Raw genomic sequence first — 23452 nt, forward strand, 5'->3', positions numbered from 1 at the left:
ATTTTCATAGATGCCATGCAAAAACTGGCTGCAAGGAGGACAAAAGTAGAATCTGTAAGATAAACAAATCACCTCCAGTGCCTAGGTGGGAGACAGTTATGAAGGATATTTAAGAGAAAAATAGAAGTTCATGATTGATTAGCCTGTAGGGAGTAATGTCATTGTACAGGAACTCAGGTTTCTGGCCTGTCCATCAAGATGGATGTTGTCATCAACCCCTGAGAGAGGAAACAATACAGGTCCAGATATAAGAGTGGGAAACACATTTGATTTTTGACTTTTTGAGTATGTCTTCAAATTTTTAATTTGGAAACACCTAATTAATCTTCATCTCTAGTATCACCGCCATTTTTTTCTGTACATATTAATTGTATCAAAGTGAAATTATGATTATGTCACTCCCATTTTTAACTACTATCTTCCTGTAAATACAGCAAATGAAAGGAAGCAAATTCTTAGACAGACATTTAAGACATTCCATACTCTTTGTTTCTATTTTACCTTCTAAACCTTATCTCCAATTATTCATTACCAGTTGGTAGTTTTACAGTTTCTACATAATGAAGAAACACAGTCTGATATTCAGAATTCCTATTGAATTCCATTCAGGCCAACTCAGTGAGCAAACTACTGTGATTTAGTGTTTGCTTCCAACCTTGAGATGGAAGGCAAGGCATTTGAAAGAAAGACTAGAAAATTTCCTTCTTTTACACTTTCATGAACATAAATCTTTATATCTCTGCAAGTTTAGAAACTACAGTTATACACTTCCTTTGCACCAGGAAATGAGCCTAAAAGTCAAGCAACCCTGATATGGATTGATAGTAAGGATAATGAAACACTTTATCAGTTGCTCAAAAATTTGAAGGATGAAAATTAAAATCTGAGATGTATTATGATCGCGTATTTGCTATATTTAACTGTGTACTTATTACAATAGTTTTTTACCTTCTAATAATTTAGATGTAGCTTCTAAATCAGCACTGTCCAGTAGAAATGTACTACAAACCACATACTATAAATATCACATTTTCCTAGTAGCTGTACCTAAACAATTTTATTTCATCTAATATATTTAAACTATTATCATTTCAATATATAATATAAAAAAATTATACTAAATCTTCAAAATCTTATGTTTTATACTTACAGCAAATCTCAATTTTGAAATTTTGACTAGTATATTTCCTGTGCTTAATACTCATGTGTGATAGCAACTACTGTACTAGAATATACAATTGTGAATCAAACATTGAACAATCAAACAATTCCTAAGCAGCAACATGATGCCAGCTGCTGAGTTGACTTGCCACACTTCCATTGACTTGGCTAGTAATGAGACAGTGAGTCCTACTAGATTAAGTAGACTGTAATGAGACAGTGAGTCCTACTAGATTAAGTAGACTGTAATGAGACAGTGAGTCCTACTAGATTAAGTAGACTTTATTAGTCATGGCACAGCAGGCGGCATGAGCTTTCACATTTTCATTGCTTTATCTGGCCACTTGAGTCCCACAAAAGTTATTTGGAGGTGAACCCAGGTGAATGTTTGTTAGTTAGCTTTCCATCGTTGTAACAAAATATCTGGAAAACAAAATTAAAGGAGGAGAGATTTATTTTGGATCAGTCTCAGAGGTTTCATTCCATTGTCAGCTGGCTCCATTGTTTCTGGGCTTGTGGTGAAGCAGTACAACTTGGTGGAAGGGCATGCAAGGGCAAAGCTGCTCATATCCTGGTAGCTAGAAATCAGAGAAAGAGGGAAGAAGAGAAAAAGAGAGGAGAGACAGGAAAGAGGGAGGAGGGGGCAAGAGGGAGAGAGACAGAAAGAGCAGGTAACAATATGTAGTTCCCAAGGGGACATCCTCAAGGATCCATTCCCTTCAGCTAGGTCCTACTCCTACATTTTCTACACCCTCCCAATAAGTTCATTCAGTAATGACTCCAACAATGGATTAATCCATTGATGAGATCATAGCCCCATGATCCAATCACTTCTACAAAGTCCAATACTGCTGAACATTGCTGCATTAGGAACCAAATCTTAAACATATGAGCCTTTGTGGTACACTACGGATTCAAACCATAACAGTTTTAGACACAAAGTGGATACATGTCATGGCAAAGGAATACCATTATTAGGTAATTCCTAATTTTACAAAGGAGCTACAAGCAAAGCTGTTCAAGCTTTGTTCATAAGGGAGACATATCTTTATATCTGTGTCAGAAAACAAATCTGCACTCTGACCCAGAAGGAAACACACTTTGAAATTTCAAAGTCTGCTATGCAAACATCTAAGTCACAAGATATAGCAGTGCCACTGAGAGAATCAGCTTTTTTTCTTAAAAGCCTTCTTAGATATTTCAGGCAGAGTTAGATGTTCCATAGTATCCTCTATGTATCTCAAAAATAGCACAGAACTCACAAATTGTTTTTGTACTTGTCCGTCTCTCTCACTATTCTATGAGCTCCTGAGAGCCAGTGAAAGAAACATCAGTTCTCAATAAATACTTGATGAAGAAATAAATGCTTTGAAAGAAAGAGGATAATGAGAAACTAATAGGAGGAATTTAGTTTAGACTGGTGGTCAAGAAAAGTCAAGGTTTGATTAATCCAAAGAATAAGAAGTCAGCCATGTAAAATCTAGGGAGGAAGAGTGGTTAAAGAGGAGCAACATGGCTAAAGAATCTACAGCATCAAAAAGCTTGGAGAGTTGAGGAACTGAAAAACCAAAGCATCTAGACAAACACAGCAAGTGAGAATTCAAATATTTTAACTTGGGAGAAGTGAGAATGGAGTCAAATTATGCAGGATTTTAAAGACCATATTAAGGACCTGGAGTTTATTCAAAGTCTATGGAAAACCATTAAATAATTTTTAGAAGGGCATATTATAATCTAATTTTCAAATGTAAATTAATGTAATCTCTAACAGGTGCCTTGTAAAATATGGACAGAAGTCACAAATTCTTTCATAGTAAATGGTAATTAATGATGTCTTGTTTTGCTGCTTCATCTTGAGACTTAAATTCATCTTTCTTCTCAGGAATTTGGTTCTCTGAGACTAAAAACTGAACACTTTCCTTTCTCTGCCTTAATATTAAATACTAACCAAGCTAACCTATTAGCCATTTCCTTAAATACCTTATACTTTCTGACATTCAAACCTCACTTGTAACACCTTCTTCTACTAAAATTTTATCATTCTTTAGTGTCTAGTTTACTGTTTTTATATTTTTAAAATTGTCAATATACTAAATTTCCATTATTAATCCATAATGGCATGCTACCAGTTCTACACAGCATGAACATTTACTAATTTGAAAATTGGTTTCAAACCTTTAAAAATAAGATTAGGTAAAGAGTATAAAATAGAATCAGAAAACAAAAAAGTATTCACATGCCAAAAAAAAAAAAATGTTAGTTTTCCCCAACTCTCTGCATTTATCTCACAAACTTTCCTACTGGGAAACGTTCCACCTAGGAATCTGAGAAATTGTTTTCTTTTCTGGTTCTCTGACTACAGATGATGTGATATTGCTAAATCCCTCTCACACAAGGAGTTTTGGAGCTCTTTATACTACTCACCTTGCCTATAAAGGTTCCCCTTTATCTTGAATACTATGTTCTCCTTACTTTGATAAAATTCAATGATTTTCAAAGCAACCTTGGTACGCATTTTTATTGGACCCTCACAACTTAACAAAATAATGAAGGCATATTTTCCCCTTTTGTTTTAAAGATGAAGAAAGAGGCTGAGGAGATGAGAACTAAGACAAACGTCTTCAGTCTTGGTCCAACACACTGATTTTCAATTTTCTTGATCGACGGAGACCCTAGGATGTTCTGGGAACAGTTTCTCTTTCACCCCATTCGTCCAACTCTGCTTTCAAATAAGCGGTATTTTGCAGGACACCAAAAATCCTCTGAAAACAAGTTCTTGCTCTTGCGTTGCTCAGGTTATGTTGGAATAACCCAACAGATCAAAACATGGAACGAAGCGCTTAAAGTCCAAGGGAGAGTAGAAAGTCGGTGGAGCAAAGAAATCTCAGCTCCTCTTCTCATTTTAACCAGAGTTCCCTTCACTTACTAACAGCTGTGTGGTTTTCATATACCCCATGCAAACTTCAAGAGATGGACTCTACTGATCAGGAAGTTGAGTAACATGCTCAAAGTTGGTTTCTGTAGAAGTCGGTTTAGGTTCACCCAATTTACATACCAGAATTAATTTCTGCAAGGCCTGTCCTGAGACGCCAGGGTGGGTGAAAGGCGCATCCTCGACAAGAGGCAAACCTCATAGCCGACCCGCCCAGCCTCTCCCTCGGCCGGAAGCCACTCAACAGGAAGCGGCTGCTACCTCCGAGTCACGTGTCTGCCGAAGATGGCTGCGCTGGGAGGAACGGAGTAAAGGTTGTATCTTAAGCCCCGGCGTGGTAGAACAGGGGAGGCACCGGCTGTTGGGAGGAGAGCAGCAGGTATTGGCACGCTAGGAAAGGGGTAAAGCAAATATCCTGGTGACCGGATAAGTACGATGTGGTGACATATTATCTATCCACCGGCAGCACCGGAACGAGACAATGGAGGAGGGGCTGCGACCTTACGGAATTGTCATTTCACTTTCCACCCTAGAAGTTGAGACCCTATATTTAAACTAAGTCAATAGGGGGAAGTTTAAAAAAAAAAAAGTTATGACATAATTTAGCCCCGGGATTACTGCCAGTTTACAGGGTGACCGTAGCCAAATCTAATTTTGTCTCTATTTTACCCATTGCCTTTCTATGGAAGCTCTCGAGGGTGATGTGAGATAGTGCAAAAAAAATACCTTTTGGAATGTTTGTCGTATTTAAAGGTGGCAGTGCCTTGAATAGATTTTTTTGTTGTTAATAATGGGGACACAGTGCTCATAGGGGGCTATCCAGTCAGGACTTTTACCCAATTAAGGGTGACTTGTGCTACAAACAACTGTTTCACAGAACTAAGAACCTCACCAATATGCAGAGAACAGAAAAGTAGTGGTAGCATTAGGCTGTAGATCCTAAGAAAATATTTTTTTACATATACATCACACTGAGTTTGATTACATAATTTCTTCCACCCCATAAAAAATCATCCAGTACTCCTGCATGGAAGAGATTTGTCTATCATATTATTGAAGCCAAGGCCCTCAAAAATTTGAGTCCTGGTAACCTAAATGAGTTTTACATTTAAACATATCCAGTAAATATTTGTTAGTGCTATAATCTTAAGTAAATGAATAGTGATAGTGAAACAAGACAATCTGATACATAAAACCATGTTGTCCCTAAATCTTTGCTTTTCTTAACTGTTAACTTGGAATCTGAAGCTTTATGCCAAAATTAATTCACCATTTCCCTACTCTGACATTGACCCTCTCTAGTAGAGATCAACAAACTACTGGAATGTAGGCCACATGCAGTCTAAAACTTGTTTCCATCCAGCCAAGAATGAATTTTTTACATTTTTAAAAATTCAATAAAGACTATAGGTTACCCGCAGTGCTTAAAATCTTTGTTTTTTGGCCCATTCGGGAAAAGTTTGCTGGCCCTTTCTCTAGGGTATACTAAAAAGCAAATTGTGGGGCATCTTCTTCCCAATACCAAATTATTTCCAAAGTGGTGGTACCTACTTTAGGTGTAATTTACACTTCCACCCACAACACACAAGTTTCAGCTCCACTAAATTCTTGCCAGTAATTGAAGTCATCAGATTTTAATTTTAGCTAAGTTATGGGTACCTATTGGTTTCTGTGGTCTTATTTTTCCCTAGTGATACTGAAGTTGTATATTGTTCACATTTATTGACTTTTGTCTTTTTGTGAAGTGCCTGTTCAAATCTTTTCTCAATTTTTCTATTGGGTTATTTGCCTTGTTTTGTAGTTCTGTTTATGCTATAAATACTAACCACTCCTTTAGTTACAAACATGTTCTCCTACACTACCTTATTTTCATGATATCTACTAAAGAAACAAGTTATTAAGTTTAATATTGGCTAGGGTTTTATAAGTCTTCTGTGTTTAGTGCTATTTGTGAATTGTTCAGGAAATATTGTTTAAGATTACAAAGATACACTGTATTTCTTAGAAGCTTTGGGTATTGCTTTTCATTTTCATGTTTTTTTAAGGGTCAAGATGGAAAATCATAAACCACATGATACTATCAAGGAAAAGTCAATTTTTGATATCATAGCCAGAAAAATTGAACTACTACCAGAAGCAGAAAGGTAGGATCCTTTAATTTAAAAATGTTTTTTCCAGGTGTGTTTTCATTGATTTGTTATCTCAAATTTACGTGGATTAAGTATGAACAACATAGACTATCAAAAGGAAAAACTAAACCCTTTTCTTGCTTTGATGAGAAAACTGAGGCCCCAAAGAGCTTAACCATTTTATTCAATATCAAAGCTAAACTGTGGAAGTTGAGGCTGGATTTCATGTCTTCAGACATATCCAGTTGTATCATGATTCATTTTTTAATTTTAGCTTGGAGTACAGCAGTATGTAAACAGTCATGGACTCATTTAAATAACGAAACTCTTTCTCAGTTCATTTCGATCAGTGTACTTACCTGTCTAAAAAATATGGCTGTATATATTTTTATGGGAATGGGATCTTGGCTAAAGGTTTTTAAGATATGATTAAAGAGAAAAATATAGGAAACATATGGTCTTTGAAGACAACGAAGATAACTACAGTACACTTCCAGAAAACACTCTTAGACTTCAACAATTAAAATCTTTCTAATGAAAATATATTTAAAATGAAAAGGAGCTAACCTGATTAAGAGAAACAGAATCTCAGGTAGAGGGAATAGGATATACCAAAGAGTTTGTCATATTTGAGGAACCAATGTTACTGAAATACAAGGGAAGTGGACATTGGAAACAGAACAGTTTTAAGGAGGAAAATGTGATCCAATTAAACTTCCTAATGAACATTTTTTAGAAAACAGATTTAAGGTAGGAAGGAAAAGAAATATTAGAAAAAGTGGCATAGTTATATTGGTGAGTACAGGGTGCAGAGTGGTGGCAGTTGAAATGAAAAAAGGATTTAAAATACATTTTGGAGCTATACTGTCTTCAGGTGTGATAACTACACAAATTCCAGCCTTGCTATTAACTATCTCAACAAGGGAGAACCTAAAGTCAAGAGCAGTAATAAGAACTGGGTGAGATTTTAAAGGTTTTCTGTCCCTCCCCACCACTACATACCACTTTTCTTGAGGTAAAGAGAAAAACTTATAGAGCAAAAAAGGATGTTTCCAAGCCAAGCAAGGTAAGGAAAACCATAGACTGACACAAGGAAATAAAGAGATGGTAGCAACTTTGAAAAAGTAGGCAATCACTGGGTCCTTTACCAAATTATACTGGGAAGTGAACTAAAACTGAAATGTGAAAATTTAGTTCAAAGATACTAAATTGCTTTCAAACAGTGGCATGTAGTAGTGTTCTTTGTTCCTTTTTCTCTATATTTTCGTTTTATCTTTTAATTTTGAATCCTCACCCCTTTGTGCATTGTCAGACCATTAACTATGCTTAAGTTAGTATGTTCTGAACTGTATAAACATTTTATAACATAAAACTTTCCAATCTATACAATAATCACATGTTCCACGTATGTCACTGCCATTTGCTAAATTTGATCTTTTTTATATTTAATGAGCCTGATAGTTAGCTGTGTTTTCTTTTAAAAGAGAGAATTTTTCAATATTTACTTTTTAGTTTTCGGCAGACACAACATCTTTGTGGTGCTGAGGATCGAACCCGGGCCACACGTGTGCCAGGCAAGCATGCTACCGCTTGAGCCACATCCCCAGCCTGTTAGCTGTGTTTTCAGTTGTGCATAACTTGTTTGGAAAACTGGCTGAACCAAAAGAATTGGCCTAAAAACCTTAACTTTGGCCATAGAAAATTAAAATCTGGTTGAGAGAAAACAGTTTGCTTTTCAGATTCCAGTTTTACTACTTGTTTTATTATCTAAGCACTGGTTCCTATGATTAAAACAAGGATAGTACACATATATTTTTATGATGAAATAAATACTTAGATTCTTCAGAGAAGGCTCATATGTCCCATTTCCTCAACCCTCCACAAAAAAAAAAAAAAAAAAACAGGCCTTTCACATTTCCATGTTTTCTGTGGTTGTTTGGTAGGTTCTCTAAACTCTTATCACACTCTTTGATATCTTGTATATCCCAAGTTCCCAAACCATTTTTGTAGGCTTTGTTCTATCAAGTTTATGTCTTTCTTCTTAACAATTAGACAATTAGTCAACTATAAAATCTTTGAAGGCAGAAGAGAATTTTTTGTGCCTTAGCACTAAGTCTGCAATAGGTTCTCAGTGAGTGAAATGATAGACATCATTATAAAGTACCATGTAAGAATAGTAATACCCTATAAAATATAGGAAATTAACTAGGAGTTCCTAGAAAAGTTGTCTTAAGTATAAACTGAAGAGGTTAGAGGGGATATTGTGTGGCTTAGTTTGACTAGTAAGAAATTTAAGAGGGTGAACTGTGTTGAAGATAGCAACTAAGTAGTAAGCTGAAGTGTTTCGGTTGGAGTATTTCCAATATCTAGTGATAATTTTAGGTATTGTTTTTCCCAAAAAAGAATAGAATGGGAGTTGTAAATTCATACACAATCTTGGCTTAAAATCCATTTCTCCCACTTATTGTCTCAAAACATCAATATATCCGTCAATTAAAGTACCCAGTGATATAGAGTATCACTTTATATTACCCTATCCTTAAGTACTGACCAAATTTAAAAGTCTTTTAGTATTAAAGTCTAAAACAGTGATTTAAGGTTTTGGTTTAATGGAGCTGTAAAGGATAGATGTTGTCTAGTTATTCCCAAAGCCCTAGTAATGCCAAAATGGAAGAGTTCACAGTGGAACCAAAAAATTATTTTTTTCTTACCCTCAGGAATCTACTTGAACATGGATCCACATATATTGGACTTAATGCTGCTCTTTGTGGCCTAATAGCAAACAGTCTTTTTCGGCGTGTCTTGCATGTAACACAGGCCAGAATAGCTGCTAGCTTACCAATGGCAGTGCTCCCATTTTTGACAGCAAATGCATCTTTCAAAGGTTTTGTAAGTTTACCTTTGAGTACAGGTAAATTCTATTTTACTATTACCAAAGACTTTGCCTCAAATATTATTTTCAATTTAAATATCAAATAACTATATGCAGTGTTTGGGTGAGACTATCTCGATAATCTGTTATGTGGCAATGAATTCATGTTAGCATGGCCTACCAACAAAGTAAAATGCACATACACAGCAGTTCTGAATACTTTATCTGATTATGGTGTCCCCCCCCCCCCGGCACGTTTGGAAAATGTTTTACAAAAATGCTCACTGCCTTAGATTTCTTTTTAAATTTATATTCTATAGAGAAATTCCTTAGAGAAAAAAATACTTTATGGGAATAAGATTCTTTATGTAGTAAATTTCTTAAAGCATTACATGCATATATAACACAACGAATAACTTTAAGTTTTACCATATGTAAAATTTTGAGTCACAGAATTTTTGATAAATGATTTTAAGTTCTCCAAATTTGATTAAATTGGATGAGTACTTTGAATTCCCATGGCCACTATGGAATTTGTATGAACAAAACAAACCTGTTGCCCACTGAATAGTGAATGAAAATATTAGCCCATGTCTGATACAAAACAAGTGCAGAAATCTAGAAGCAGCCCATATCTTGAGATGATTATATCCAAGACCAGTTCCAATTGAAGAATTTTTTTCCCTAAGATGAGTATCTTTTCCCTACATGTAAATTATACCTTTTTTTCTTGTCTCAGTATTGGGAAATCAAACCCAGGGCCTTACACATATTAAGCAAGCACTCTACCACTAAGTATCCCCAACCTCTAGTTATGTTGCAGAATTGCATTTGTTGTTTTGTTGCCGGAAAATAAATATTAAGTGGACTTTGTATTCTTTAAATCATGCTTTAACTATCATGACCAAAATTTCCAAAACTAATTTATTTATTTTCTAGGTGATTTGAATTGTGAAACCTGTACTGTGACACGGGGTGGACTTGTTGGTTTAGTTTTAGGAGGTCTGTATCCTGTTTTCTTGGCTATACCTATAAATGGTGGCCTAGCAGCCAGGTAGGATTCTGTTTTCTTATATTACTGAAAGCCTTTAATATATACCTAGAAAACTCAGAACTTAAAACAGCAAATATATTTAGATTTAGAAGAAAGGCAATGTTACCTTTTTGCTTAGAAGATTTGCTTTTTCTTTAACCACTTTGGACTTACCAAGAATTTGAAAATACCCCATTTATGTATGATATATTATAATGTATTCTACTGTCATGTATAACTAATTAATAAATTTTTTAAAAGTCACAAAAAGATAGTAGTCCATGCCTCTATAATTATATCAAATTGGATTGTTATCAAGTATAACTAAAAGAACCAATAAATTAATTTGAAAATAGTTCAAGAGTTTGAGCACTTGTACTAAAGGAAAATTCTATCAGGAATGTCTACAGCCATGTTAGTCCCAAATAATTCCCATGTCTCTGTTGAACTCTTGTATCAGCATTCTATATGAGCCTTCAGAGAGTAACCAGGAGAAAGAGGCAAAAAAGAAAACAAAGCAGTTTTTAGTACTAATAGCCACTAACGAGAATAGCATTTCCTAATCTTTTTATCTATTTTATCTTAAGACTTTTAGGATTATTATATATTGTAGATAGGTTTGCCACTTGATACAAAACTCTATTCTATAGTGATTTCTTAATGTTTTCTTACAGGTATCAATCAGCCCTGCTACCAGAGAAAGGAAACACCTTAACTTACTGGATTAAAATTTCTAAGCCTATCTTCAGAAAGATGTTATTTCCCATTTTACTTCAGACTATGTTTGCAGCATACCTTGGGTCTAGACAATATAAAGTACTTATAAAGGCCCTTCAGTTACCTGAACCAGGCCTAGAAATTCACTGATTTAGAGCAAATGTGTATACAAAATAAAATTGTGAAGATAACCTGTCTCTCTTAATGTTAAAAATAAATGTAGACTTGTAATTTATCTTAAGAGGTATAATTCTGGGACCTACAACAAAAGGTTACACAAAGGCAACAAAGGCTGGACTCAAGACACCCACTTAATACATTCAGCACTGAATTTGGACACAAGAAAATATACAGCAATTTTCAACGAAGACTTCACAAAGTCAAACAGGAAAATGAAAACAAAAATCTATATAGCAAATGTTACTTTTACTTTTTTCCTCAGAGTGTTTCCATAGGTATCATTAATTCCTAAAATTTTAGAACTTACAAATTTCCTCACATGACATCAATGCTAATCTATATTCTCAGAAAGCTATATTTTTATAAGATATAGACAAAGTCTATCTTTTAAAGCTTCTATCTAATGTGGGATAGTTCTTTATCATCAGACTTTTTAAACAACTCTTTTTAGTATATATGTACTAATAAGCAAGTTAACTAACTTCTAATCCTTGGTATCCTTATCAGTTACCTCACTGAAGGCTGGTATTACATAAGTAAATTAACTAATAGCACATGACACACCAGGGACTCAAATGGTAACTATATATTCTTCCTATTGCTTTATTTTGCTTTCTGAAATATCTTCATAAATTCATTCATGAAGAAACCGTTTAAAGTATTTAAAGTAATTTACTGTATTCTTCCAAATATTTCTCATCCTAGTTCTTTAAGCCATTTTCTTATGACAGAACCTTGAATCAGTATTGTCCAACCTGATGTTAGATAATACTCATCTTCTGTTAGCCACTGGCATCTGAAGTATGGATCCATGGCTACAGAATTGGACAGTGCACATCTAGACCAGCATTTTCTTATGAAGCAAGTCAGTCACCACAGAAGAGTACCAAGTCAAATCTTACCCATCCAATATCATTCCTGATCCTATCTCAACTACTACTTACTTCCAAATAGTGACTTAAATGTTAAGCACTGTATGCTTAGCCTATTTAAAGAAAACAGCTACCAAAATTTAATTCAAGTGACTTAACAAATACACTTTCAGCTTTTCAAAAAGCAAAGATGATTTGTTCCTCCAATAGGCACATTTTGATGTAAGAAATGATACCAATTGGAGCAAAAAAAACAAAACTTGCACAAGGGAAATGTGGCACAATGTTTGCTGTGGCTATCCTCTGGGTTACAGAGTGATTTTATTTGCTTTCTTTCTCGATTTCTCAAGTTTCCTATTATAAATATGCTTTACTTTTACAACTAAGGAGAAAAGGCAGACACAGTGGCACACATCTGTAATCCCAGCAACTTGGGAGACTGAGGCAGGAAGATTGCATGTTCACTACAAGCTTCAACAACTTAGCAAGGCTGTCTCAAAATTTAAAAACTACAAAAAAGGGGCTGGTGAGGTGGCTCAGTGGTAAAACATCAAAGTTCAATCCCTAGTACTAGTATCAAAAAAAAAAATTGTATGTAAAAATTTAAAAGGCAAAAGAAATTACCTGTTTCTTTCACAAGCTAAAATATCAAAAGGAAAGGTTTGGGGCTGGGGACTGTAGCTTAGTTGGTAAAGTGCTTGCCTAGCATGTGCAAGGCCCTGGGTTCAATCCCAACGTGCGCACACAAAAAAGGACAGGGGGTAAAGGTTCTTTGATCCAAGTTCTCCATTTTATCACTTTTAAAGCATAGTCTATATCGCAGTGAAAATAACTAAAATTCCTTACTTCAAAAATAAGAAATACAAATTAGTCAAGACTCCTTTATCAACTAGATAACCTTACTATTTTTTTTAAACTGTTCCAGAATATTTACTCCCTGATAAACCATCTGTAAATGAGTACAATCTTTAATAATGGTTTCCGTAGTCAAAAAGGATTTCTAACATCTATCCTCTACTACATATTTCTCAAATCATCTTTCCAGTTAGAAGAAATGTGCAACATAGGCAATAAAAGCAATATTTTCTCTGTTGCTATAGATCTGCCAGAATTTTTGTTCAGAAGGCAGATACATGACATGTGAACCTGCTGTGAGCTGCCTGATCTTTAAAGAACTGCTTCCCTTAGGAAAGCAGTTCTTCATATCTCAGTCTAGTCAGGGTAGACAGACTATTTAAAATCTTTTACAATTCACTTTATGTAGTTAAACGGCTTTAAAGGGTCATACTAAACTTTTTGTAAACACTGAAGAGTCAAGAGTGGTTTAAGAAATCGATCTTGTGGGAATACATGAAAGAAAATTTTGAAGCACGTTCTAAGGAAAGCTGGGCTATCAATAAAATTCAAATTGTTATAATAGCAGAATTATACAATGTCCCAAATAATTAGTGACTAGACTTTTAAATGTTGTGAAAATTGAGCAAAATTAATAATTTTAGGTCAACAATAAATTAGTACTTTATAAACAAGAAGAAGTGGCTGAATAGTCAGAGTACACATAAAAGTATTCTGCTTCAAATATGAAAAATACTATGCTGACCAAACAGCATTCTCAAGTTTCTAATGGAAGACCTTCCCCTCTGAACCCCTGGCTTAGAAGGTAACTAAATGAAAAAAAGCTCAGGAAAAAAATATAAACATTTAGAAGGGTCTCAAAACTGTACTGATAGCAAGTGGAGAGGGGGGAATAAATACTTCTAAGTATCTTAATATCTATTAAACTTTGAAGAGTCATCAGATTAATTTGGTGAGATCCTTAATTTATGCCATCAAAATGCTGAACTATATATATTAAAAAGATAATCACTCATTATTGATGAATTATCCAATTTGTATTGTATCAAAGTAATAGGAATCAATGCTCACCAAAAATTACTGGCACCTAAATCTTTACTTGTAGAATCACCTGTCCTTTAGGAGCATTAGCCACTTAAGTATAAGTCAGTGGGAATGATTTTTACTGCATGGCTTTACAGGCAACTAAAACATTTAGATTATAAGAAACTAGGTAGACCGAATACATTTTGAATAATAACACACAAAGGCCAATTTCAAAGCTATTGTGAAAAACAGCCTAACTCCTACCCTTTCCCTCTTCTATCATCTACACAATTCCCAAATGAGTCATTAAAATGACAGTCCAAACCAGGTGAGAAAATGTATTAACCCAACAAAAATGAGATAAAACAATCCAGAGTTTTTGAGTTTTTTTTCATACTTACAACAAACCAGAAAAATATTGTAAAACAACCATATGCCACGAAAAAGCCACTCCCATTATCCAGAATACTAAAGCCCTTATATAACACTACAGATTTTAATATAAAACAGTAGAAACTCATGAGAAACCTCAATATTAAAAAAAAAAAAAAACACAGTATCAAGTACTCAGAAAAAGCTCAAGAATCCATGATCTCAGAATCCACACATCCTAGTGTTACCCTAGATTGCAAATAACTACCCATACATTTTGTCATAATTTTTTCAAAATTTACAGGCAAATCAATGCATCTATTTAAACAAAACTACCCTTTATAGTTAAGAACTTTACATTAACTTTTATATTCTACTCAGCAAGATGTCTATCTGTCCTCCAAATTAGCTCTTATGTTCCAGGAAATAAATACAAACTCTTTATATGCTTTGTAATCACTGATGGCCTGTTTATGTAATTCTAGTCCACTACATGTAATTCCAGTCTACTACAAGTAATTCCATAGAATGTGCTCTTGATTATTAAAGAATCTAATATATCAAATATTTGATCAAATACTATAATTCTCTTCTCCAATGGTTACAATGTTTAAAAAGTATGCAAAGAACTGAGTATCACTCCCATGAAAGAAAAGTATAATTTTGTTCCAAAATTAACTTAGTCTCATGTATTTCTATTAAGTCTTTCAAGCATTCCAGAGAATCTTTTCATATCTCCATTTCTGGAAAGTGAAATCAGTATAGAAGTAATTTGGGAACTTGAAAATGGCATTCATTTTTTTCAGCAGATGCCAAATTTTTGACCGACATGGCTCCCACAATTACTTTGTTACCATCAGTCCAGTCAGTTAACAGGTTGTAGGAAAAGATTCGTTTTTGCAGATACTGCTATGCTGTTTAAAGAGAAGAGAGAGAGATTAATTTAGTGATTATAAAATGCACAAATATTTAAAATATTTTGAATACTTCTTTGGATATATCAGAGGTGTGATTACATTTTAGTTAAGTCTGGTCAAGAAAGTGCAGAAAACAGTAAGTCAATATGATAGAAATAGGTCAATATGATGTGTTAGTTCAATTAATGTATGAATTTCTGCCACCGTATTCAAAAGTTATATCTTTAGTCTGTTATCATTTTACCACAGAGGCACAATAATTAAGGGAAAAAAGGACAAAAGTTCCCCAAATACTAAATTGTTTCTAACCATTAAAGTAAACATAATCAAACCTGAAAATGTCAAACAATCATTTTATATTCCAGAAATCTCCTTTATCCAAATACTAATCATTCAGAACACAATTTTCTAAAAATAGTAAGACAACAGTTTCTTATTAATCATAACTTTTTTAATTAACAAGTAGTGAATAGGACACTTTAAGATACTGTTTACTACATACTGAAATAAACATCTGTTGTAAATTCAGAAACCCAAACATTTACAGTAAAATGTGCTTACACATAAATATGACCAAATTTATTTAAAGCCCTGTTAGGTAGGTCCTAAATACATGCAATTACCATGTAAAAACAAGACCATGAGTTGATGTAAAAAAATGACAAAAATCACTAAGTCACCAAAACTAGAAAAGAAATAATGAAATGGAAACTGAGAAAAGACAGTTAATAAAACACAAGAAACCTAACAAAGCAGCTTTAAAAATAATACTAATCTTTCCATTTTCAAAAGTTCTTAATCAAGTAATTCCCCAAATTGCCATTTATAAAATGACATTCTAAATCTATACTTGGAATTTCAAAACATCCCAATTCAGAAAGCTTTGATTACTGTTTCTCCCCAGCCCCCAACTTCAAATAATGCAGTAAAAGCACGGATGTTAGGAAGAAAATATTCCAAGGGAATGGTATAATTTTTAGAAAAACGAACTTACTGCTTCCAGAACCTTTTGATTAAGACCCAGAGTCGGCATTAACAACAATCATTTTTTTCCTATTTTCATTCATTATTTTCCAAGGTCATGTTAGAGATGAATAAATTCTTTGAGCCCATGACTGAAAGATCAACAAACCTGGTTTTATTATGACACCGTATTTTTGTCATTGGTACTGCACAAAATTATATACAAAGAAATATATACAAAAATGTTCAAGTATTAGTTAAATTTCAATTCAAGGCTTCTCTTTCAAAAAGCTACATTTAACATATTTCATAAAGATAGCACAAATTAGTCATTTCAAATAATCTTTTCCAATTACTTTTGGTTTATGTGTGTGTGTGTATGTGTGTGTACATATATATATATATATGTATATACTTATATATATATATATATAAAAATTCAGTAGGCACTAAAAATCCATGCAGCTGCATTGTGAGGGGCTTGTTCCTGCCCTTATATAAGCAGGTTCATTATTCCAGGTTGTGAGTTTGGCTACTACCCATTCATGCTGAAGTGCAGTAGATGATTTTACAAAATATGCTGTGATGCACTGGAAACCGAGACCGATATAGGTCTCAAACTGTATTATCTAGCAAAAAACATTTACAGTTGTGCAAGAACAAAGAGTCCATTTCCATAACCAAATAACAACAAAATAAAACATGTGTAAGATAACTTACATCTTTGGACTGCTGGAAAATATTTTTTAATTATGAACATTTCAAAAATAAAAGACAGCAGAAGCCCTGATGTTACCTCTTTTTCCTCATTTCTTATACTACCTTTTAAAATAAAGCAGGAAATGTGGCCAGCAGCTGGTCCCGTCTCTTCTGCCCCAACAGCTGTATCCACTTTAGCACAAAGAAAAACAAGGATGCTAAATACGTATATACTTTATCAAACAGTGATGTTTCACAAAGAATTTATTGCCTCTTACACTGAAGGACATCAATAGTTAAGAGTACTTAAAGGGAAGAGTATGTTCCTTCTTTGGAAAAATAGCATCAATCATATCATTAAGTGGCCAGAACCATTCAATTTTAAAAAGTATTTTTAAATACAGTTAATACTTTTCAAATAGAGAGATTCTTTGTGAAGCCTCACTTTACACTTTTTCATTCACATTTCACAATCTTCAATATCTAATCATACATACAAAAATTTAACCTAAAATTTTAATACAACAAAAATAAAGGCGTTCAACAATTTGTTCATACACAGTGATAGGATAATCACTGTGCTGGTCCTCAAAAAAAAACAAAACATTTCATTAACCATTCTTATTCTTCATCCAATTAGTTAAAACACAGAAGTACGTTAATTTCCAACTTCTCTAATGGTGAAAGATTAAAATCTATATCTGAATAGATTGTATTTCTAGATCTTCTAGTGAAAACTAAAAGGCAATCTTGAATATTTAAGAGATTTCTGTCATCTCCAGCAAAAAAAAAGCTATCACATTTGTGCATGCCTCAAATATTTATTGTCAACCTCTGAAAAGTTGCTCTAAATTTGGAATTCCAATTTGCACCTTGTACAACTCGGAACTTCCATTCAACTTCACCTGTTTCACTGTCTCCAAACTGTATCTCTATAAGCAGGTTTCAGTGTACAGTTGGAACCGATGTCATCCAAGGCCATGTCCACACTGGGGACAGAAGAGCTAGGTACACGCAAGTCTGAACAAGGGGACACATTAACAGCTATTTCAACCAGAAGAAGCATCTTAAATACATTGACCAGCACAAGTCTGTTTCCAGGGTGGACAGGGCCCAAATTAGATTCCCCTCCCACCTTCCAAACAAGGAAAAAAAAAACCACACACACACACAAATTGAGATGTTGCCCATTAAAGTAGACTAAGCAGCAGAGCATGAGCGTTACGTGAAGAGATGGATCCTTACCAGGTTGTGAGGCGGGAACGACTGTTCTGTAACCCCTACAACGGAGCCTGGCAGGAAGGAAATCACCTAAAAAAGAAACTGTCAGAGAGATTTAATAGTCACAGGTTATCATTAGGAGTTGGTTACAGTGTCACATTCATGCTTTTAGCTAAACACTTAAAGGATTCATTATTACTTTTTTTCCTCCTCTGTAATGTGTCCAGTGAAGATGTCCCACTAAGGTGTTTTACATGGTGTAAGGGAGTTGAAAGGGGTAAACGCGGATAAAGAGCAGATTACTTGACCCTACATTTTAAGAGAAGACGACGCCTTCCGAGCGCACGCCGAGCAGAACTCCACCGACACCTTATCCTTGTCCACATGAAGACACACTCCTCCCGCGGAGTCGTCCTCTTCCAGCAGGTCTTGCTGCTGCTTTCCCACCGGCAAAGCGTAGTCATGGTCACCGGCGGGCGAGTCTCTGAAGAGCGAGGTGGTCAGCCGCAGTCCCACGCCGCTCAGCCGGCTCAGCAAGCGAGCCAGTCCAGTCTCGTTGGCTAAGACTGCCCGTAGGTAGCGACTCTCCTCTTGCAGTGCTTGGACGCGTTTGCCCAGCTCCCGATTCTCGGCCCGCAGCTCCTGGTTCTCGGCTGCCAGACCCCGGACTCGACTCTCCAGGCCCATCACATATTCTTTCTTCTTCAGCCGATTAAGACGGGCAGCGGCAGCCGCCGCCTTCCGGGGACTCTTGGTCGCCGCCTGGTTGTTGTCGTTGCCGCTGCCGCCACCGCCTCCTCCTCCAGGAGACTTTCTCCGCCTCTTTTCCCCGCTGCCACTGTCACTGCCGCTGCTGCAGCCTCCGATACCGTTTAACAGCCTCTGGAGCAGATCAGAAAAGCGCTGCATCTCAGCGGCCGCAGCCTCGTCGTCATCGTCCCCTCTCCACAGGCCGCCACTATCGGAGCCTCCGCCAGATGAGGAGAGAGGCCCAGGCGAGCTAAGCCCGGGTTCCAGGTGCCAGTCTGGCTGCCTGGGGTCCAGCAGATCCGCCAGTTCCAGCCCAGATAGAAAGTCCATGTCCTCCGTTTCTTCCCCAGGGACGCTGGCAATAGCCTCTTCCTCCATCTCCTCGGGCGAGGGCGCGCGCACGGCCACGCCGTCGCGGCTCCCCCTCCCGGCCTCCAACTCGCCCTCGTCGCGGCGCGGTTGCTTGTGGCCGGGCGATCCGGCCGCCGCCGTCTCCTCCTCGCTTGCTGCCGCCCGGGACAGGTCCGAGGGCAGAGAACAGGTCGCGGCCGGCGCCGGGCTCTCACTGCGGGACGGGGAATCGCTGCCCGAGGCTGCCAACAGCTTCGTCAGGCTATGCCTCATGGGGCCCCCCGGCGGGCCAGCGTAGGCCCAGGCCCCTCAGATCGGGCCTCGCGGGCCCCAAGGACCCCAGGCCCCAGCGCGGGTAGACGGGTCGCTGGCCAAGACAAAACGATAGGAAAGGTCCGCGTCGCCTCCCTTCTCGCTCGGCGGATCGACCCCCCGCACCGGGGCGGGGGGCTGGGATGGAAGAAACAAGCGGTGAGGCCCAGCGATGACTCGACCGCGCCACCCAGACAACGGCCAGGCCGGAAGTTAGTCTTTCTCTCCACCCCTCCTACCGCATTTCGCGCTCCTACAGGCTGTAGTATCGCGAGAGTTTGTGGTGCTTTGGGGTGGCAGTAATTCTAGGTTTCTGATGATGTCATAATAACAGCGGTAAAAGCGATAAACCCCAGATCTGTTCCTCCGAATTAAATAGTACTTCCCAATAGCCAGACTCAACAATTTAACGTTTAACGTATTGTTATATTTGATTTATTTACATATAAATGTTTATAAGCAATAAATGCATACATTTACACACACATATACACACATATACTTTTCCTCTGTATCACCCCTAAATTGCAAAGACACCACACCCCAAAATACGTCAGTATGCGTCTTTAAAAATAAGAACATTCTCCTTCATAAACATAATGTTATTTAATCAAATTCTGAGGAAATTAACAATCATTTACTAATATTATCTCTTCCATGGGCCTTATTCAGATATCCTCATTGGTTCTTAGAATTTCTAATTTTGTATAGTAGATATTTTCTTTTGAGCCAGGATCTAATCAGGAGTCATTTACTGCATTTAGTTAGAGGTTTGTTTTGTTTTGTTTCATTTCTCAAACTTGAACAAGTCTCCCTATTTATTTAGCTTTTCTAAACATTAGTTATTTGAAAAAGACATGTTAGTAGTGTTAGACCAGTAGGCAAGAAAAGACCACTGACTCCAATTAAAATCAAATTAAAGCAAGCTTATTATTTCCACCAGCCTGATGCTTCTTCCAACAAAAACCATGGGAACAAGATAGCAGCCCAACTGTCTTGCAGCCCAGCTTTATAGCCCAGAAAGTTACACAAAATGGGGGTTACAGATAACAAAAATCTGAGGAGCATAACACAAAGGCTAGTTTATATTTTTGCTGGCCTCACCATCAGAATTTATGAAGGTCATTAGCGCCTCAGAGAGGGTCTTATCTGGCCAGGGAAGGCCAAGATTTTCACTAAAGTTTCAGAGAGGGCTGCTATCTGGTCAGAGACAGCCAGGCATGGGTGAGTTCAAGGCAAGAGCAGGCATTCCAAGCAAGTTCAGAATTTGCAGTAATTTATAGTAAAGCTGAAATTAGCTTTTCATGTCTTTGTGGTGAGATGGCTCCCAATTTTAAGAGGAATCAGACTGGGTCTATCAAGTAGTTTTGAATAATACACCATATTCTAGATTATCCCCCATGATGGTGTTTATCTTTTTTCTCAAGCTTCATAAAAGATTTAAGATTCAAAGCAGTTTATAAATGCATTAGAATATAGGTGAAACAAAGCAATTCATGTGTTTTAAAAAGCCAATAAAATATAGATGAAATAGTAAGATAAGGATTTAGAAAAGAAGGAAAAATTAGTATTAGAATAGAATGGACACAGACCTCACATAATTACTCTATTTGGGCTCAAAATAAATTGAGCTTCCTGGCAGTCCAAGTAAAAAAGAGAAAGACACATTCCTTTGTTCACATGTGAAACACACATAAAACTTGTAACCTCTTTTCTAGTTCTTAGGTCTTGAAGGATAAGGTAGCAGCTTTATAAAAGTATCATCTGCTTTATAAAAGCAAGTTTTGGGAAAGCTGTATACTGATAGATTCCAAATATCCAGAAATGTGCCTGGCACAGCATAAACTTCAACAAATATTTGTTGAGTGAATGAAAGAGGAAGGGCTACAGTTTTGGCTGAAGGACTAACACTAAAGCTCTTCTGAATACAAACAATGATGCATGGGCAAAAATAAATACCACCTATGTTATCTGGAAGTATAAATAAAAGACTGCCTTGTCCTTCTTAACCTTCCCATTAGGAAAGGATCTGTTAAAGTAGAATAGCACACAGTTCAAGGTGACATGTACTCTGGCCTGACTTCAATACATGTGATTTGTGTGGCTGATAATTCCATCCAACTGTGTTTCCTCCTAAGGTAAAAACCCAACATAATGGATTATTATGTTTTTCCTATTATAAAATTTGATGTTTGAATAATGACACCTCCAGTTTAATATAAAAGAAGAACATTGAAAAAGAAGGAAGTTTTTTTTTAAATGTAGCTTTAGAAGAGGAAAATGCACCTGAAGCAACAGTAAACCTCCCAGAAAATGGTCCTTTTTTCTTTTTCTCCTACTCACTTTCTCCTTCACAGATGTTTTGTTCATCTTTTTCTGGTTAAAATGACCATGGCAAAAGATTTGGATAATCCAGAAATGAATAAATAATTAGAAATCTGCTACTCACAATCTACCCCAAAATAACCATTCTTAAAATTTTAGTATCCACTCAATTTTTCCATGTACAGATGCACCTTGTTTTATTTCTTTGAACTCTACTATTTTGGTATGAACATATTGTAGACATCTTCCATACAAATAAATATAGATCCAGGTGTGTATTTTAATTGTCTATCTAGAATTCCATTTCATAGAGTTTTCAACTTTCATTCAATTATTCATATCATATAGGCTGTATTAAATTTTTAACCATTATAACCATACTAAAATTTTGTGCAAGCATATTAGTTTACTTTTCCTATAACTCTCCTGGATAAAGTCTTAGAAGCAGAATTTCTGGGCACAATTTTTATACATGGATCCTTATTACCTACCAAAAAGGTATCTTTCACCAATGATGTAGGAAAGTATTTAGTTCCCTATCCACTCAACGACAGTGGATTTATTATTTTTAATGTTTGTCAATTTCCCTAAACATAGAAATGATATAGTTTTGTGTGAATTTGTGTTTCTTTTATTATGGAAAAATTGTATGTTTTTCACATGCTCAGTAGCCTTCTAAAATGCCATTGCATGTCAGCTCTTGCCCACTTTTTCTTTTTTAAGTGAGGAAAATGTTTTTCAAAGAACATATTTTGGCTTTTCCTTTTTGACTTACATGAACTCTTTTTATTAAAAGGAAACCATCCCATTGTCTCTTATATGTTGCAAAATTTTTGCCCAGTTTACTATTGACTGGAGGTGGCATAATAAATTGCTTGCTTTTACAATAGGCTATATTTTTATAAAGATGATTTTTTTAATTTTTGTAGTTGTTGATGAACAGAATGCCTTTATTTTGTTGATTTTTATGTGGTGCTGAAGATCAAACCCGGTGCCTTACACATGCTAGGCAAGCGCTTTGCCACTGAGCTACAGCCCCAGCCCAATAGGCTATATTTTTAAATAGTCACTATCAAAATTTTCTTCATGGCTTCATAAAGGTTTTATTACCCTAAATAATACTAATATTTATCCATATTTTAGCATTTCTTTAATTATTTATATTATATTTTTAGCAGAAGTCTTATCACGGTAGTTATTTTGTTAATATCTAAATGAAATGTATCAGTTATAAAATATGAGATAAAAATATAGCTTTTCAAAAAGTTATCTGCCACAAGAAAATTTATAATTCCTACTTGCTTCATCAATTTCCCAATATACATTTCACATACAGAATTCTTACATATAGTTGGATCTATTTCTGGTCTTTTTAATTTCATTGATCAGTCCAACAATTCTGGAATTAAAATTGTTCCAATAGCTTTATATTTTAATGCTTCCAGCAAGACTCTGTATTACATTTACTTTCTCAGAGTTTTTTTTTTTAACTGTACTTGAATATTTAATCCTCCACATTATTTTGGAAGATGTTTCAAGTTCAGAAAATAAAGCTGGAATTTTCATAGAAATTGCATTACATTTAGTCATTTCTTTTTCCAGTTATGTTATGCAAATTTGGCCACTGGATAGATTATTTTTCTTCCTTGCCATTTTTTAAATTGTTGTTGTTGCTACATAGGAAAGGTATTTATCTTTTTTATCAAATTTTTAACTGACTCCCTCATTAAACTCTCTTAATAGTTTTTACTTTCAACTTATTTAT

General features: G+C 35.7%; 2 protein-coding genes and 1 long non-coding RNA gene across 12 annotated transcripts; 1 reads left to right on the plus strand and 2 right to left on the minus strand.

The window, feature by feature from the left end:
• Positions 1–1428: 1428 nt before the first annotated feature.
• Positions 1429–4273, minus strand: LOC113179967 (uncharacterized). 2 transcript variants are annotated; one of them, XR_003300405.2, is made up of 2 exons: positions 3586–4273; positions 1429–1584 (listed from the first exon to the last, which is right to left on the minus strand). It is a non-coding gene; the product is annotated as an uncharacterized LOC113179967 (long non-coding RNA). The 2 variants fall into 2 exon arrangements; XR_013343426.1 differs by having other exon boundaries at positions 1429–1739.
• A 79-nt stretch (positions 4274–4352) lies between these two features.
• Positions 4353–11059, plus strand: Tmem126a (transmembrane protein 126A). Of its 2 annotated transcripts, none has more exons than XM_026384752.2 (5): positions 4353–4407; positions 6139–6237; positions 8940–9133; positions 10034–10148; positions 10802–11059. In XM_026384752.2, exons 2-5 carry the CDS (start codon positions 6146–6148, stop codon positions 10992–10994), a joined length of 594 nt encoding a protein of 197 aa, XP_026240537.2. In that variant the 5' UTR covers positions 4353–4407; positions 6139–6145; the 3' UTR covers positions 10995–11059. The 2 variants fall into 2 exon arrangements, with proteins under 2 accessions (XP_026240537.2, XP_026240536.2); XM_026384751.2 differs by having other exon boundaries at positions 4368–4472; positions 10802–11057.
• A 1626-nt stretch (positions 11060–12685) lies between these two features.
• Crebzf (CREB/ATF bZIP transcription factor) lies at positions 12686–19566 on the minus strand. Of its 8 annotated transcripts, none has more exons than XR_003300401.2 (3): positions 18263–19566; positions 17974–18051; positions 12686–16920 (listed from the first exon to the last, which is right to left on the minus strand). XR_003300401.2 is itself a non-coding variant. In XM_077796880.1 (2 exons), exons 1-2 carry the CDS (start codon positions 19321–19323, stop codon positions 18036–18038), a joined length of 1077 nt encoding a protein of 358 aa, XP_077653006.1. In that variant the 5' UTR covers positions 19324–19566; the 3' UTR covers positions 12686–18035. The 8 variants fall into 8 exon arrangements, 2 of the variants coding, with proteins under 2 accessions (XP_077653006.1, XP_026240491.2); XR_003300397.2 differs by having other exon boundaries at positions 12686–17748; XR_003300399.2 differs by having other exon boundaries at positions 17634–18051.
• Between the last annotated feature and the right edge of the window lie 3886 nt (positions 19567–23452).

This window comes from Urocitellus parryii, chromosome 4, assembly GCF_045843805.1.
Source record: "Urocitellus parryii isolate mUroPar1 chromosome 4, mUroPar1.hap1, whole genome shotgun sequence".
Taxonomy (NCBI): domain Eukaryota; kingdom Metazoa; phylum Chordata; class Mammalia; order Rodentia; family Sciuridae; genus Urocitellus; species Urocitellus parryii.

Bases quoted from the DNA above. Each gene is read 5' to 3' on its own strand.
- Tmem126a (XM_026384752.2), top strand. From the start codon at position 6,146: ATGGAAAATCATAAACCACATGATACTATCAAGGAAAAGTCAATTTTT. The intron at 9,134-10,033 runs GTAAATTCTATT...TTTATTTTCTAG, and splicing joins AAGTTTACCTTTGAGTACAG to GTGATTTGAATTGTGAAACC. The intron at 10,149-10,801 runs GTAGGATTCTGT...GTTTTCTTACAG, and splicing joins AATGGTGGCCTAGCAGCCAG to GTATCAATCAGCCCTGCTAC.
- Crebzf (XM_077796880.1), bottom strand. From the start codon at position 19,323: ATGAGGCATAGCCTGACGAAGCTGTTGGCAGCCTCGGGCAGCGATTCC.